Source organism: Aethalodelphis obliquidens, unplaced genomic scaffold, assembly GCF_003676395.1.
Source record: "Aethalodelphis obliquidens isolate GAN/ISIS:26980383/991018 unplaced genomic scaffold, ASM367639v1 scaffold63, whole genome shotgun sequence".
Taxonomy (NCBI): Eukaryota; Metazoa; Chordata; class Mammalia; order Artiodactyla; family Delphinidae; genus Aethalodelphis; species Aethalodelphis obliquidens.
The window spans coordinates 1,232,910-1,248,810 of record NW_020838007.1 but is presented as its reverse complement, the minus strand read 5'-3'; the positions used below and the strand labels follow the sequence as shown (position 1 = coordinate 1,248,810).

Sequence of the window (15,901 nt, the reverse complement as noted above, 5' to 3'; positions counted from 1 at the left end):
GAGCCCCAGGGAGAGCTGCCACAACGGTGACACAAAACTGTGACTGATGTACAATGGTGGAAGGACTCTGGGTCTTCAGTGGATTAAGAGATGTGTGGGGTGCGGTGGGGTCTCAGGGTTCCTCAAGGTTGCCCTGGGGAGGAAAGAGCCGGCTTGCCTGCAGGCCAGGAGTGGACCCGTGGGGGAAAGGCCCAAGGGGTTTGGAGGAGCCTCCTCTTGGCCTTAGTTGCTCCAAAGTGGCTTTGTGCCTGGGGAGGGTGGGGTGAGAGCCGGGAGGGGCGGGGGGAGCCAAGGTTTGCACTGTCCTTGCGGGTAGCTCTCCATGGCTTGTGGAGAGGACCATCTGAGGCAAATTCCTGAAATTTTGAATACTATTTTTCTACCACAAAGCCGTGTTTTCTCATTGAGGCCCCTTCTAGTTTCTGAGCTGCCTTCCCACAGAATAAGTTTAACTCTAATGTGTGGAAAACTCACGTGTGGCACTTAGGCCTTTATCCACAGGGTAGGCACTGTGTTGACTTTTTGCACACCCCCTTCCACACAAATCCCTGGGGTTTTGGAGCCACTCCTTTGGTCACCCCGAGGCCTGGACAGGGATAGAGTCTCCGAGGAGTTAAGACACGCTCCCTGGGCGGCGAGAGGTTCGGCCTGTCCTGTGTCCTGTAGCGAGAGAGCTGCTTCTCCTGACTTTTTGCCCATGTGCAGCATGCAATGTGGGTGGCTTCTACCTCAGGGTCACCCCCACATGACAGATGTTGGGGAATGTCCCGGGCTTGCCTGGCTGGCCTGACTCGTCCTTGTCTCCAGCTCCTGGCACATGGCCCAGCACGCGGCGGGCCCCAGGTGGTTGGTCAGTCCTGGGTGATGGTTGAACATATCTGGTGGGTTTCAGCAGCCAGGGTCATCCAGGAAGGCTCTTTCCGTGGCTGAAGCCGATCCCTTCTTAAAACCCCGAAGCAAAATCTCCGTGTCCCCGTGGGCTCGTTGGTAATGGTGAGTCTAGCTCTCCTAGGTAGTGAGCAGTCAGGACAAGGCCTGGGAGGAGTCCGCTGCCACTTTAACTTCTGGACAGTGTTCTAGACAATTCTGTGTTCCCTAAAGAAGGGATTAGGGAAGGTTTTGTTGGGGTGAAAATGATTTCCCAGTCCAGCCATGGCCCACCCCCTCCGGGTGTGCATGGGTCTGTCTCCTCACCCAGGTGCAGCGCCCGAGGTGTTGACATCTCCTCCCTCACCCGCTCCTGAGGCACCACCTTCCTGCCGTGCATCCTGTAGGTTCCTGTAGGTTCATCTTCCGACCATGGATCCAGCTGCTCGATTGGGTGGTTCAGACCCCTAAACTCAGCCCCAGCCTCCTGTCTTGCTCCATGCTGTCCCCTCCAAGCCCCTGCCGTCCTAGTTTTTAGTCCTCTCTGCTGGGAAGGCCTCTCCCACCCCTCAGCCTTCCCTAATTTTACCCTTCTTGGGTGGGGATAGTGTGGGAACCTGACGTGTGCTGGCCTCACTCCCCAGCAGAGGAATCCTATTTGCTGGAGAATATCTCATCACGCTGGGGCTTGAGGAGGCAGCGCTGTGCATTCCTGGGCACTCAGTGAAGCTGGGCCTTCTTTGAGTGGGCTGGGACCCTGGAGAGCTAGAGTCCGGGGCTGGGAGGCCACAGACTGGAGGGCTGGCTCAGCTCTGGACGTGGAGGCAGAGCTGGAGAGAGGCTGGCCTCTTTCTCTTGGGGCATCTCTCAGAGGCTCCTGGGCCATCAGTGTGCAGGCCCTGAGGGATAGTTCTCTGAGTGGTCCTAAGGACACAGGGGTGGGGCATGGTTCTGGCCCTACCTGGCGACCAGCTAGGGGCCAGCTCAGCTCCTCAGGGGCCAGCCGTACAGCTGAGTGCTGGCTTTATTCTGGAATTGTGGCCACCTCTTTGGCCTTTCAGCACTTGGCATGGTCTGGGTTGGGTTGTTATTTACCCCTGGTGTAACTCTTCATACCTTCAAAAAAGATAAAGAGATATTTGCAAAAGACATTATCTGAAAAAGGGCTGTTAACCCCAAATGTACAAAGAACTCTTAAAACTCAATAACAAGAAAACAAAGAACCTGATTTTAAAATGGGCCAGGGACTTCCCTGGTGGCGCAGTGGTTAAGAATACTCCTGCCAGTGCAGGGGACACGGGTTCGAGCCCTGGTCTGGGAAGATCCCCCATGCCATGGAGCAACTAAGCCCGTGTGCCGCAACTACTGAGGTCCATGCACCTAGAGCCCGTGCTCCGCAACAAGAGAAGCCACCACAATGAGAAGCCCGTGCACCGCAAAGAACAGCCCCCGCTCACCGCAACTAGAGAAAGCCCGCGTGCAGCAACGAAGACCCAACGCAGCCATAAATAAATAAATTTATAAATAATAATAATAATAAAATGGAGCAAAAATCTGAAAAGACTTCTTACCACAGAAGACATACAGATAGCAAATAAGCATATGAAAAGGTAGTCAACACCATATCATTAGGGAATTACAAATTAAAACTACAGGATGCAACTACACACCTGTCAGATTGGTGGAAATCCAGAATGCTGACAACACCAAATGCTGGCGAGGATGTGGAGCAACAGGAACTCTCATCAGTCCTGGTGGGAATGCAGAATGGTGCAGCCACTTTGGAAGATAGATTGGTGATTTTTTACAAAACTAAGCATACCCTTAACCTACAATTGTGCTCCTTAGTATTTACCCAAAGGAGATGAAAATAATATGTCCACACAGAAACCTGCACACGGTTGTGGATAGCAGCTTTATGCATAATTGCCAAAGGCAACCAAGCTGACCTTCAGGAAGTGAATGGATAAACTACATCGAGACAATGGATTAATATTCAGTGACAAAAAGAAGTGATCTAACAAGCCACAAAGGAACCTTAAATGCATATTACTAAGTGAAAGGAGCCAGTCTGAAAGGGCTGAATACTGCATGATTCCAACCATAGGGTATAATACTTCATACAACCCATTCAGTGTCCAGCACCGAGAGTGAGCCCTGCTGTAGACTGTGGACTGTGGGTGATGATGTGTTGGTGTCAGTCCATCACCTGTTAATGCATGTACCACTCTGGTGGGGGAGGCTGTGTGTGTGTAGGAGTTCTGTACTTTCCTCTCAGTTTTGCTGTAAACCTAAAACTACTCAAAAAAAAAAATGAAGTCTATTAAAAAAAAAAAGGTAAAGAGGCCAGGGTGTCCATCTCAGACCCTTTCACAGTTTAGCAGACATGTTGCTCTAGAAATACAGATTGATTGTTGTTCCCCTGAAGGTGACAAGGCTTCAGTTGATACAACCTCTTGAAACAAAGTAATTTTTCCAGTGAACAATTAGAACATTCCTGTCTCAGCTACAGGTTCACTCCGCCCTCTTTCCTTTCCCTCCAGGACAACCCTCCATATGATAAAGGGGCCTTCAGAATTGAAATCAACTTTCCAGCAGAGTACCCATTCAAACCACCGAAGATCACATTTAAAACGAAGATCTATCACCCGAACATTGATGAAAAGGGGCAGGTCTGTCTGCCGGTAATTAGTGCTGAAAACTGGAAGCCAGCAACCAAAACTGACCAAGGTAAGGCGTCTCCTCGTGTCTTCTGGGGACACTGCTGCGGGCAGGGCCTTCTAGGTCCCTTCTGACACCACGTCGCACGGAGTCCAGAGAAATCCTATAGCACTGACCACCGTGTCCACAGAAGGCTGCTGTGGTCCCACTGTTCCATGGGCTTGGCGCATCTCAGCTAAGCTTCAGCCCACGCAGGTGTTCTTGTGCTCGCAGCCCAAGGGGGACCCGCGCAGACAGACCAGACCAGCGCTCACTCCCAATGCAGGGAGGGGTGTGACCCTGTCCCTGGGAGTGTTCGTGAGGATTGTGGGCTGCCTGGGGCGGGGGGAAGTGGCCTCACACAGCAGTTAGCACATGGACTCAGACTGGAAGGGGGAAGGGAGGGTGTTGAGGGCCTGCGGGCTTGAGCCGGAGCCATGTGGCAGGCCACAGGATGCTGGGGTGTCTTGGGAGGGCACGGCCAGACTTGAGGGCAGTGTGCCCACGTGAAAGCACACAGTCAGCCTTAGCGGGCCTGGAACTCCCTGTGTGTCCCTGGGTCTGGGTGCCCTCATTTTTCTGGGAAAAGTACTTGATTCACTACTGTGGTCGCCCCCCTCTTTTCCCTGGCAGGTGACTAAACTTTGTTATAGACTGTGTCTAGTTTTTATTCTTTTTTTTTTTTTTTTTTTTTTTGCGGTACGCGGGCCTCTCACTGTTGTGGTCTCTCCCGTTGCGGAGCACATGCTCCGGACACGCAGGCTCAGCGGCCATGGCTCACGGGCCCAGCCGCTCCGCGGCATGCGGGACCCTCCCAGACCGGGGCACGAACCCGTGTCCCCTGCATCGGCAGGCGGACTCTCAACCACTGCGCCACCAGGGAAGCCTAGTTTTTATTCTTAATTCTAGAATTTTCTTTTGCAATCCTAACCTGATATTTTTGGTGGCTTTCCTGTAAGTAACTCCCTGAACCACTTACAGCCTTTTTAGATTAAGGAGAATGGATGAGGCTGGAATTTGAGAGGCTGCAGGTGTTGTTTTTTTTTTTTTGGTGACTGATATACACAGTCATTTTCCAGTGGAACCCCTGAAAGAGTCGCTGAAACATCCACCATGAAAGGCATCCACCAGGCTCCCACAGCTGAGCAGCAGAAAGCAGTGGGTACCAAGCGTGGAGTCACAGTGGAGGGGTCTCCAGGGGGCTTGGTGCTTGGTCGTGCACAAGCTGATGTCTGTAAAAGATTGACAGAGTTGTTCTTAAGCACACAAACTCCTAGCTCTGTGTGTAAGCCTGCAGTTGCTGCATTTGCTCAGGCGGCCAGACCACAGAGAGTTACGGGTCTCCTCCCTCACCTGAGAATTGGGCGCAGGTACCTGTGCTCTGCCCCTCTCTCTGCCCACAGGGCAGGCTGCCCAAGAGGGCTGTGGCAGCACCGGTCCTGTTTTCAGCTTCAGGTCTCAGTGAGCAGCCAACATGCACTGCTTTTCCAGGTTGTGGGTGCTTTTTTCAAATAGTCAGATAAACCTAAGAGAGGTTTTTCATTCTTTTGTACTTGCTGACTTCGGTTTTGAAGTTAAAACTTTTATCTTAAACACGGTGCTGTTCTACATGCAGCACCGGGCAGAATTGCTGTTTTGTGATCGGAGACAGGGTTTCTCTCTAGATCATTCTGTAGATTCGTCCGGCATGGCCTTGAGCTTATCCTCACACACTTCAGGAATGTCGTCCCTGGCACTTGACACCGTGTCCCCCGTGTTTCAGTTACCTGTTACTGTATTACAAACCATCTCAAAACTTAGTGGCTTAAATTAACAACAGTTTATTATTTCTATTTCTGTAGGTTGACTGGGCTCAGCTGGGTGATTCTATAGCTGGTCATTCCTCGGGTCACTCATGGTTCACTATAATTCAGCATTCACAGCAACTTTTTAGTGGATAACTACTGCAAATAATGAGAAGCAACAGTATATGGAATGTCCAGAATAGGCAGATCTATAGTCAGAAAGGAGGTTAGTGTTTGCCTGGGGCTGGGGGAGGGGTCTAGGAAGTGATTACTAAGGAGAGTGGGTATTCTTTTAGGGATGATGAAAACGTTCTGGAGTTAGATAGTGGTGGTGTCACACGATTTTGTGAATACACTAAAAAACAACTAATTGCATACTTCTCAGAGAGTTTATTTTTTGGTATGTGAATTATATCTCAATTTTTAAAAAGAAAGTAAAGCATTAAAAATTGAGCAAAAATAGGAGAAAAGTCAAGAAACAAGGCAAACCTGTATCATACAGAAAGGTGGTAGGAGTTGGCGATAATAACAATAACCAGAAGAAGGGATGTGAAAACAGAGTTTTCCTCAGCAGTGTGTCTGGTTCTGGTACATATCTATCAACAGAGCAAGGGCTTTGTTTGGTGGTGAAAGAGATTCGCCATATGAAATATAGTCAGTGAGGAAGCCTGTATAATACTGACCTCTATACGAACCAAACAACACAGCAACAAAATTATATAAACAGAAAAGTCAGATTCATAAATCAAATGTTTTAGTCCCCCCATACCCATTTGCTGTCTTATAACAAATCAAGTAGATAAACTTTAGAAAGAGGACTCAAATACAATAAACAGGATAAGATTAATAAACTTACCCTTCATAGCACAATCCATGGAAGACCACTGCATTGTACGCCTTCATGTATGGGGGAAGGTATGGGTCACATTTTACTCTGAGAATGGAGCCCACTGGGTCCCCATGAAAAGGGGCGAGTTACAGATACGGTTTACATCCTCCATCACAAACTGTCAGAAAGAACAAAAACAAGGAAATTTTATAGACTTTAGTCTCTGATCATATACAGTGAGAAAGGAGGTAAGTTTTGATAATGTTTTTAAGCCCCTACATTTTGGAGGGGGAAAGATCCTTCTGAGTAGCATTTGGGTCAAGGAAGAGATCAAGAAGCCAGGGCTCGATCATTTATAAAACGTAATGAGTGTGCCCCCCCGTATGTGAAAGTGATGGATGGGGCTGTGGTTGTGGTTTGGAAAGCGTTGTAGCTGTCGGTGTTCTCACTGTGGAAACAAACGAGCTCAGCTGGGTTTTCTTACAGTTTACAGGGGTAGAGAAAGAATGAAGCACTCATCAGAACTACTTAGTTAACTTGAAAATATTTAAAGCAAGTTCTCTGAAAAGAATTAGACAAACTGCAAACTTGCAAAGTGAATTATCTTTTGAAAAGCACGTCTTAACGATGAATGTATTTGATGCTAATACATTAGGTAATAAGATGATCATAGTGAGAAGCAGACAGCCTGAGTCTCCATAATGGAGGAAAACTTGAAAACTCATCAGTGTCAACTCTGCTACAGAACCATTTCTAATCCTGGAAAAAGATGGGAAACCACCTTATAAATGTGCTATAGGGCAAATGTGGTTCAGGTTTCCCAAAAGTTAAGAACAGCAGTCTCACGGCTGAGCGTGGTGTGGAGAGTTTTGGAGTGCAGTGGGCTGGGGTGCCTCAGAGATGCTGAGAAAGAACCACTCGGAAGAGTGTTTGTTCCGGTGGTTGCTTCCTCTTGCCGGGAAGGAGGCAGCATAGGTGCTTATTTCATGTTTATGGATGCGTGCCTTCAGTTTATGGCAAGTGAAAGTGATTTTCCATAAGAGTTACTAATAGTTAACTTTCCTTTAAAAAATATTTTTGATGTGATTTAAAGAAATATATTAAGTAAATAATCACTTAAGCTCCATGTGGATTTGTGACAGACAAGGAGAAACTGAAACAAAAAGCTTTTTTAACCCATTCCTTGTAATACTGGGGTGAAGAGCGTGGGCTCCCAATAAAGGCTCCTGGCATCGGCAGTCCAGAGGAGAGGGGCCTTTTTGCTGGGACAGTGGGGGTGCTGGTCCTGGTGGGGGTTGGGGGGAGTCAGGGGACGTGTGTGGGAAGCCTGGTGGCTGCATGCACCCCACTTCTGAGGAGTCCAGGGGTTCCTGGACCTTCCATACTTCCCCCTCCCCCACCCTCCACTCCCTCCTGGCCCTCCTGTCCAGGGCTTGCCGTCTCGCACATCTGAGCCTGACTGCCCTTTGGGGGAGCATTGTGGAATCCACCCTGAGCCATCCGTGTGACTTCCACCTCTGGAATGGACTGTGCAGTGCTGATGAGGGCTACAGCCTCCCAGTGGTTAATGCAGGGTGGTCGAGTGAACCTTTCTCGGCCGTTCAGAAGCTGCTAGGGGTCTTTCAGGGTGGGCTCATTATCCATTTACACAGTGCAGGCCTGTCACACACCCTGAACCTAGTGTAGTGCTGGGCACATTGCCCAGTCCCTGCCCTGGAGAAGCTTCACCTGCATGAGAGTGGGGGTGTCAGTGGTGGGCCTGGGTCTCCAAAGTTCAGGAGAGGGGTGAGAATGACTGGGGACTGGGACATCCCCAGTGTGTCAGTACAGGAAGGGTTCCTGGAGGAGGAGGAAGAGAACGTGGCATCACTCTGTACGGTTAGTTATCTACTGTAGTGCTGGCTCTTTGTCCTCCATCACTTTCTTCTCATCATGGGAATGATGGGTTGAGTGCTGGTGGTTAGAATTTTGCATGAATGGGAGGCCGCTCTGTCTGAGAAGCATATAGACATTTAATCAGAGCTGTGTTTCTTGCCATGCCCCTTCCAAGGGCCTTCTAACCAGCGGTGCCTTGTCCTTTTCTTGGCAGTCATCCAGTCCCTCATAGCACTGGTGAACGACCCCCAGCCCGAGCACCCGCTCCGGGCTGACCTAGCTGAAGAATACTCTAAGGACCGTAAAAAATTCTGTAAGAACGCTGAAGAGTTTACAAAGAAATATGGGGAAAAGCGACCTGTGGACTAAAATCTGCCGCGATTGATTCCAGCAAGTGTGAGCAGAGATGCCGAGCAGTGCATCCAGACACCCCACAAAGCAGGACTCTATGGAAAATTGACATGTGCCACCGCCTGGCGTCTGCTTGTGGCAGTTACTAACTTTCTACAGTTTTCTTAATCAAAAGTGGTCTAGGTGACCTGTAAAGAAAGGATTAAAAATTTAAGATGTTCTAGTTCTGCTTTCTTTGTTTTAAAAATCACTGCTTCAGTCTACTTTAAAAGAATGGTGTTTCTTTTGCTGTCCAAATTTATCCAAAATCTTCAGTTTACATTTAGCCCATAAGGTTAAAAAAAAGTTGTGGTTCCCCTCTTCCCCTGCCCTTGCAACTCCCACTTTTTGCATTTAGTTTGTTTTTCACTCACTTCCCCAAACCCAGGCCCCACCTCCCGCCGGGAGGGGCAGTGGAGGCCTCTGCGGCTCCTCTGCTCCCCTCCTTGGCACGCGGCCTGGTGTGGGAGTCGGTTAAGTTTCTCTTGACTCTGATTTATAATATCCTTTTAAAAAAATTAAAAAACAAGCAAACAACCATCTCCACTCCCACCCCCTCCCAAAAACAAAGCTGTGGAAAGGGAGGCCTAGCTCTGCTGTAAAACTCTGGCTAATGTTACCCCAGTAATGCTGACCAGATTGGCAGACCCTGCCGTCCGCGTCATGATGAACTCCACCTGGGCCGACCTGCTTAGGGAGACCCCCAGCACCAAGTCTGCGGCAGCCCCCAGGGGTGTGCCAGCCAGAGCACCGTGCACTTGTGGGAGGAATTTTTCACCAGAGAGGCTCCCGAGGCCACAGGTTGCCATTCCTCCCTGCAGCTGTTCTAGAAGATGTCCAGGTCCCTGCGGACAGTGCTAAAGCCAGAGTGTCTACTTGAAATTCCACGCTCACCTGTCACCAACGTGTCCACCCGACGTAGCTCAGAGCTCACCCTCTGCGTCCTCAGTGCAGCAGCCCCACCGCGGCCCTTCCTCAGCACGTTTGACCCTCTGGCAGACTCCTCTGTCACCGGCACCAGCCTGGGGTCGCCGGCGCCCCACTGGCCCTTCCTCTGGAGCATCCAGACGGCCCAGCCCAGGAACAGGACGGCCTCCCCCCCCACTGGACTCATGGCCTTCGCGGAGTCAGGCTCCACGTGAAGCTCACTCAGTAATATCCTTTACGTGTTTTATATTGTTTTGACTGCCTTTTTTTGTAGAAATAAAAATTGACCTTAGAATTTATCATCAGATGAACTTGTAAGGATTTGAATGTTAATGTCTTTTCAAAGGAAGTGGGACTGTCCCTGAAGTAGAGTCCTTGTCACTGACACCCAGGGGAAGCTAGTGGTCCAAGCACTGTGTGTCACCACCTCCACTTCTGCCACTGGTGGCTTCCCTTCTGGGCGCTCCAGGGGCTAGATCCTGTGGAGAAGATGACTTAAACTTGGCTTTCTGTTTTAATTTTAGTTCTATAACTTGAGGTCTTTCCAGGCTTGCAGACCTGAGGTGGCTTGTGTGCAGAGGTGGGGTGATGGTGGGTGAGGCCGCATACGTGCAGCCTGCAGCGGGTCTCATGAACGCAACTTCTTTAGTCCCAGGTACGCAAGAGGCACGTTCTGGAGCCTCCCGTGCGCCCGGGCTGGTGAGGGCGCCGGCCAGCACATCCACGTCTGTCTCTTCATTAGCAGAAAGGCAATGATGGACTTTATTTCACTCACACGCAGATTTGTAATAAAATGCCAAATTCTGTCAGAAGCTATCCAGATAAGCCACCATTTGTTCTCGTCGCTTCTCTGAATCCAGAAATATTGCCATTCCTGGAAACTGTCCCATTGCTTCGTATTTCTACCAGCGTAGCTCTGCCCGCCCATCGCCCCCTCCCTTCTCTGCTCACCACCAGGAGGACGTCCACCATGGTCGAAGCCGGCGGCCCCTCAGGGACTTGCATCCCCTGGCATCACAGCTGGGGTTCGCCCATCAGCAGGGGCCTGGCCTCCGAGAGCTGGGTGGTGGACGGTCCCTCCCTCCGGCTGGGCTCCTGCTCTACCAGCGGGCACTCCCCGAGCCCTTGGGCAGGCATGAAGCGTGCCAGCAGGCGCCTTGCTGCTCCGGGGCCAGACAGCTGGATCCCCCAGAGCAGGGGAGGGCTGTGATCACCACACCTCCGATGGGCCCCATGGGAATACACGCTCCTGCCCGGTCCCCCCACCCTTCCCCCTATGGCGGGGACTAGGCTTTCTAAGATGCTGCGATCTACTCTGCTGCCCTTAATAAAATGCTCTCGGACACTCGTCTGGTCGTGTGGGTCTCTTCCTTACTGGGGGTGGGCAGTGCTAGTGGCCTGGGGTCTTGGGCAGGTTCTTCTGGCTTTCTCCCCATACCTGGCCTCCAGGAGAGGTGCACAGAGGTGTTCTGGCCATGCTGAGGGAAGCAGAAAGGGCTGCAGAGACACCCTTGGGTGTCTGGGGAGGGGAGAGTGACCTCTGTATACGTGTCACCTCAGCCACATTTAACGGAGGAGCAGACTGGGGCCCTGAGGAGGGTGCTGTCTGGAAGAAGTTCAGGGAGCTGGTGAGGGTATGCCCAAGGGAGGGGCTGGGCCACTTCCTTGAATAGCTCCAGCCCAAACCCACCTCCGAGTCTCCTGACTGCGACTGCAGCCCTAGTGCTGACTCAGCACCAGGCCAGCCAAGGCCCTGACACTTATTGTCAGCTGAGTCCCCTGCTTGGAGTCTGACACCAGCTGAGACCCTGACAGCTAGGTCTGCAGTCCAAGAGGGAACTTCCTGGGGCAAGTTTCTGGGGCACCAGAAAGTAAGGAGGCTGGGGGCCTGCCTTGATCATCAGTAGGGACTCTGCTCGTCCTAGCGCTGTCCTAACTCTCAGGACAGACCCACGGGCACCATTACTCTGCTTTCACAGAGGAGGAAAGTGACTCGGTCAGGGGCCTGTGCTGTTACAGCCTGGCTCCAGTGCCCTCGCCTCCCACGACTGGCTCCCTTTGAGCCCAAACACAGCCACAGACCCTCCCCAAAGCCTGTGAGACCCTCTCAACTCCCTCCACTCGGTGGCCACCGTCCTCTCACCTTCCTCATTCTGTTCGTTGTTCAGCTCGAGATACGCAATGACTGCATCACCTCGGCCTGGCTTCTGGCACCCTCCTGCCCCTGGGGCTCCTCTGGCCAGGGCCCACCCCACAGGGGGTGGCCTCAGCCCTGCTCTCGCTGTCTTCCCTTGGCAGCATGTCCGTGCCGCACCCTGCAGAGCTGCACCTGAACCTCAGTCCTCCTGCCCCTCTGCACTGGCTCCTCCTCACCTGCTTCCCTCATGCACGAGGGGGAACGGCACACCTGCCCCAGGAGCAGAGCTGAAGGTCTGATCTTGCACAGCACAGTGCCTGGCCCAGGCTGCACTTGGTAGATGGCTGTTTCCTGGGTGCTGGCAGCCTGGTCTCCTGGGGGTGCCGTGTGGGCTGTCACCAGAGTGGAAGTCTCCTCAACATCGCAGAGGCTTTGTCCCCATGCTTTGCTGTGTATTCCCACCCCCGACTGCAGCCCGGTCACAGGACTGCCCCCATGTGTGTACCAGACCGTGAGCTCCTTGCAGGCTGTGTCCCAGCTCCCAGGCCTGGCCTGGCATGGAGCAGATCCTCCGTGCCTGATGAACTGGTGGCTAACAGTAAACCCCTAGCCTGGGCCGTCCTGGGGCACAGCAGGTTTTATGTGAAAAATACCCCATCTCCCTGGTGGGATGCCAGTGGCCAGCCTCGAAATGGGCCCTCTGCCTTCTTGTCCCTTTCTGTTCTTCAGTGCCCATGGCCTAGGGCTGATCTGGGCCCTTATCTCTGCTGCTCCCTCTCTGGCTCCCTGAGTGACAGTGGCCACTCCCACAGCTTCCTCCAGCATCTGTGCAGACCCCCCAGTCTCTCCCTTGTCACCCACACCTCTCTCCTGGGCCCTGGAGCCATACAGCCAGCCCCTCCTCTCAGAACAACAGACCCGCCTCGAGGGAGGTGCCTCTGTGCCTGCTGCCCAGCTCCAGCCAGCAGCCTGTGGGAGCACGGCCAGACCCCAGCGGGCCGGGGCGGGGAGGCCAGGGCCACATTCACAGCCATTCCAGTTCACAGCCCTGGATGAAATGGGGGAGGAAAGGGCCTACGGCTGGAGAAGTCAAAGTCAGAGAAAGGGTAGGGGTAGAGGATGGAGCCAGAAAGAGCGGGCTGAAGCCACCAGTCAAGGGGATGGGGCCCTACCCTCACCCCTTTAGAAAGTGCAGAACTCTTTTGGCCCTGGTTCCATGCTTGGTACAGACTCAGGCCCAGGGCATGTTGAGTAAATGAACGGGCAGCTTCACAGCTCTGCTCCCCTACTATCTCTAGATCTTCAAAATGGGGGCACCGGTGCCTGCACACAGGCACTATGATGTGAGATTACATGAGACAAGAAGGACCACATGGGTTTCCATTTGCTCCTGGCATCGCCTTGATCCAGGCCACAGGAGCCCCGGTCACAGGGCATCTACACATCACCAGGGGTGCCATTTCCGTAGAAGACCATCCCTCCTGGAAAAACGTAAACACACTCCTGCAAGTTTGCAGGACCTCCTCAGACCCATCCCCTAGAATGGCAAAGGGCTGCTTACTTCGAACAGGTGATGTCTTTAAAGTCAAAATTGAGATTATAATATGCCTCCCAAAAAGTAGCCTAGTGAGACATTCTTCCAACCCCTCACTCCCCTCCTCCTACCCACCCCCACCAAAAGAAAAGAATAAAGAGAGCCTAAGCATAAGCAGCGCCAAAGGTGGAGGCACTGCAGATCTTTTCTGGAACAGTGACCTCAGTGGGCCCCAAAGGAGTTTCGTGTCCTTGTGTCTGGGAAGGTTTCCCGGGCACAGTCTATAAACACCCAAGTTTACAGGACATGTTACTTTATTAATACAGCCATCTCTGCCCTGTGCACCCAAACAAGGAAGATGCTTACACAGCACTGTGACCCCCCCCGCCATGCTTGGCAGGCCCCAGGCCCAGAGATCACGGCTGCCTCCTGCAGCCAGAGGGCTTGCAGAAGCTCTGCCGCCACTCTGAACCATGAGGACCTGGGCACAGAGGTGGCAGCATCCAGCCCGGGAAGTCACAGCTTGCTCTGGGACCCAGTTCCCTTCCTGGGCACCAAGGGACGTTAATGCTTGGCTGTCTGCCGGGGAGGGTCACAGTGGGGAGGGCTCCAGAAAGGTTTCCAGAGTGGCTTCGCTGGGGGTCCCCTCTCCGGGCCTCTTGGAGTCTAGCTCGTGGAGGGTGCAGAGCTGCACGCCGTCCTGGGCAAGCTGAGCCCACAGCACCGGTGCTGTGAGGACACGCAGCTCGTGTAGGCGCTCCCAGGAGCAGGAAAAGGCATCAGGACCCTCACTGCTGCCCCCAGCCGGAGGCACACTCGGATAGCCGGGGTGTGCCATCAGCTCGGCTGTCACTGCGCGTCCAGTGGGTATACCCTCCAGGGCCCTAGCCAGTGCCCCTGACACGTGGTGAGCGGACATGTGCCGGCCGCAGGTGCTCAGGCCCACGAAGACATCGGTCCACCTGTAGATGCCGGGGCATCAGTGGCACGGCTGCAGGCCGCAATGGGCAGGGGTAGGCCGTGGGCGGGACGGATCTGGGGTGGGGACACCACCAGTCGAGGATGAGAAACGGACACAGCTGGCCAAGGTGAACGGCCAGCTGGACACACTGGGACCTGGGCCCGGCAGGGGGCAGGGGGCCTTACCGCAGGCCGTGGCGGGCAAAGGGGCCCATGGCGGCGCGGGCGTCTTGCTCCACTGCGCAGGCGAAGGCGCGCGCTGGGGCCTCGAGCCAAGCGCAGCCGCCCACCCCGCGCTCCATCGGCAGCCTAGTGAAGCGCACCCCGCAGGCCTGCAGCGCCTCGGCGAACACCTGGCACACTCCTGCGGGCGGGGCAGAGTCAGGGAGAGGCACGTGCAGCACCCCCCCACCCCGGCCTGGGAGCACCAACCCACGCACCTGGGAGCACGTGCACGTGCTGGTGCCCGTCCACGTGAGTAGGGTCCCTGCCCAGTAATTCCCGGAAACGGCTCAGCTGGGCCTCCAGCTCTCCTCGAACCTGAAGTAAGAAGGTGATCGGCACACAGAACGTCCGGAAGCAGCTACCCAGAAGGACCCCGTCCATGTGGTCCCCTGTGATCGCCCCTGTGTTTGAACCAGTTAGGCATCCAGAGCCCAATTCTGCGCACGGTACCCTCGGGGCGGAGCTTTGGGGGAGTCACCACGAGCATCTTCCTGAAGCCGCACCTCCGCACCTGGGGCAAGACCACCTCTCCGGCGGCCACCGCCTCCCGGAATCCCATCTTGCCGAGGAAGAAGCCTTCGGGGCCGAGCAGCGACGAGGCGCCGTGGCGGGCCGGGCCCACGGGGCGGCCCTCGGACAGGTTGGCGTGCAGGCCCGTGGGGATTCGGTGCCTGCGGGCGGAGCGCGAGCGGGAGCACCGGAGGTGCGGGGCGGCGGCCCCCAAACCCGCCCGGACCCTGCAGGGGGCCGCTGCTCACCTGCGGGCCAGCTCAGCCGCGCTCTCGGCGGCCGCGCCGTTGACCAGCAGGGACACGCTGGTCACAGCTCCCGCCAGGAAGGCTTCTACAATGCCCTCGTCGCGCCGCGGGCAGTAACCAAAGTCATCTGCCGTGACCACCAGCCGCACACGGGGCCGGGCCATGGTCCCTCCACCAGGTGTTCGGGCCCGTGGGACTAGGGCCGGACAGTCCAGGCCCCGCCCCAGACGCGGCCCGAGGCCCCGCCCCGACGCACGCGCCCGGCGCGCCCGCGCTTTAGCCTTTGTTCTCGCCACCTGCTGGTTCCGGGGATCCCTGCAACCGCCAGCCACCCAAAGTGCCCCGCCCCACCCGGACCGCGGCCCGGTTTATGGCAACGCGAAACTTGCAGTGACTGCAGAAATGTTCAATATGAAAAACGGAAAAATAAACCTGAAGAAAAAAAAATCTCTTACCCTCCCTCAAGATCACCACCGTTCACTTTCCGGGTACTGTCTCCCGGTATTTTCTCTAAGCAAATAAATACACCCAAGTTTTCTGCTCCTTCACCACAAACTTTTTTGTGTTGTTTTGAGAAGACAATGATCACATCAGTGTTATCTCATTCTTGTAGTGTTTCATTTTTTTGATAGTGACTGAACTTTTTCATGTTATTAGCTATTTGTATTTCTTCTTTTTCAAATTGCCTACTTGTCTTGCTGATTTTCGAAGTTGAGGCTTCTTCTTGATTTGTAAAAGCTCTGAGCAATAAGAACATGAAAGAAAGTATGTACACCAATGGCTTTGTTTCAGAAAGCATGAGTCCCAGCTTCCATCTCTTGAGCTCTGTGCCAGGCTACAACTTTTACACTCATGACCTCTTTTTTTCCTCTGTGATCTAGAAAAGCTTTCCTTACCAATGACTTTACAAATAAT

At 53.5% G+C, this 15,901-nt stretch overlaps 2 protein-coding genes and 1 long non-coding RNA gene across 6 annotated transcripts in view; 1 reads left to right on the top strand and 2 right to left on the bottom strand.

Annotated features, from left to right (window-relative positions):
• The window catches only part of UBE2L3 (ubiquitin conjugating enzyme E2 L3), a 43,922-nt gene extending 34,243 nt beyond the window's left edge, over positions 1 to 9,679 (top strand). For both annotated transcript variants that reach the window (XM_027088844.1, XM_027088845.1), the window contains exons 3-4: positions 3,411 to 3,597; positions 8,270 to 9,679. In XM_027088844.1, the coding sequence (XP_026944645.1) occupies positions 3,411 to 3,597; positions 8,270 to 8,424 (342 nt within the window). In that variant the 3' untranslated portion in view covers positions 8,425 to 9,679. The remainder of the gene's footprint in view (positions 1 to 3,410; positions 3,598 to 8,269) is intronic.
• On the bottom strand, positions 1,458 to 6,373 carry LOC113610568 (uncharacterized). Its single transcript, XR_003429127.1, has 3 exons — positions 6,208 to 6,373; positions 2,538 to 2,646; positions 1,458 to 1,983 (listed from the first exon to the last, which is right to left on the bottom strand). It is a non-coding gene; the product is annotated as an uncharacterized LOC113610568 (long non-coding RNA).
• Positions 9,680 to 13,339: 3,660 nt separating the features above from the next.
• Positions 13,340 to 15,391, bottom strand: YDJC (YdjC chitooligosaccharide deacetylase homolog). 3 transcript variants are annotated; one of them, XM_027088840.1, is made up of 5 exons: positions 14,987 to 15,374; positions 14,707 to 14,899; positions 14,444 to 14,543; positions 14,190 to 14,367; positions 13,340 to 14,005 (listed from the first exon to the last, which is right to left on the bottom strand). In XM_027088840.1, the coding sequence occupies exons 1-5, from the start codon at positions 15,148 to 15,150 to the stop codon at positions 13,636 to 13,638; spliced, it is 1,005 nt and encodes a 334-aa protein (XP_026944641.1). In that variant the 5' UTR covers positions 15,151 to 15,374; the 3' UTR covers positions 13,340 to 13,635. The 3 variants fall into 3 exon arrangements, with proteins under 3 accessions (XP_026944641.1, XP_026944642.1, XP_026944643.1); XM_027088841.1 differs by having other exon boundaries at positions 14,740 to 14,899; positions 14,987 to 15,369; XM_027088842.1 differs by having other exon boundaries at positions 13,814 to 14,078; positions 14,987 to 15,391.
• Positions 15,392 to 15,901: the final 510 nt, after the last annotated feature.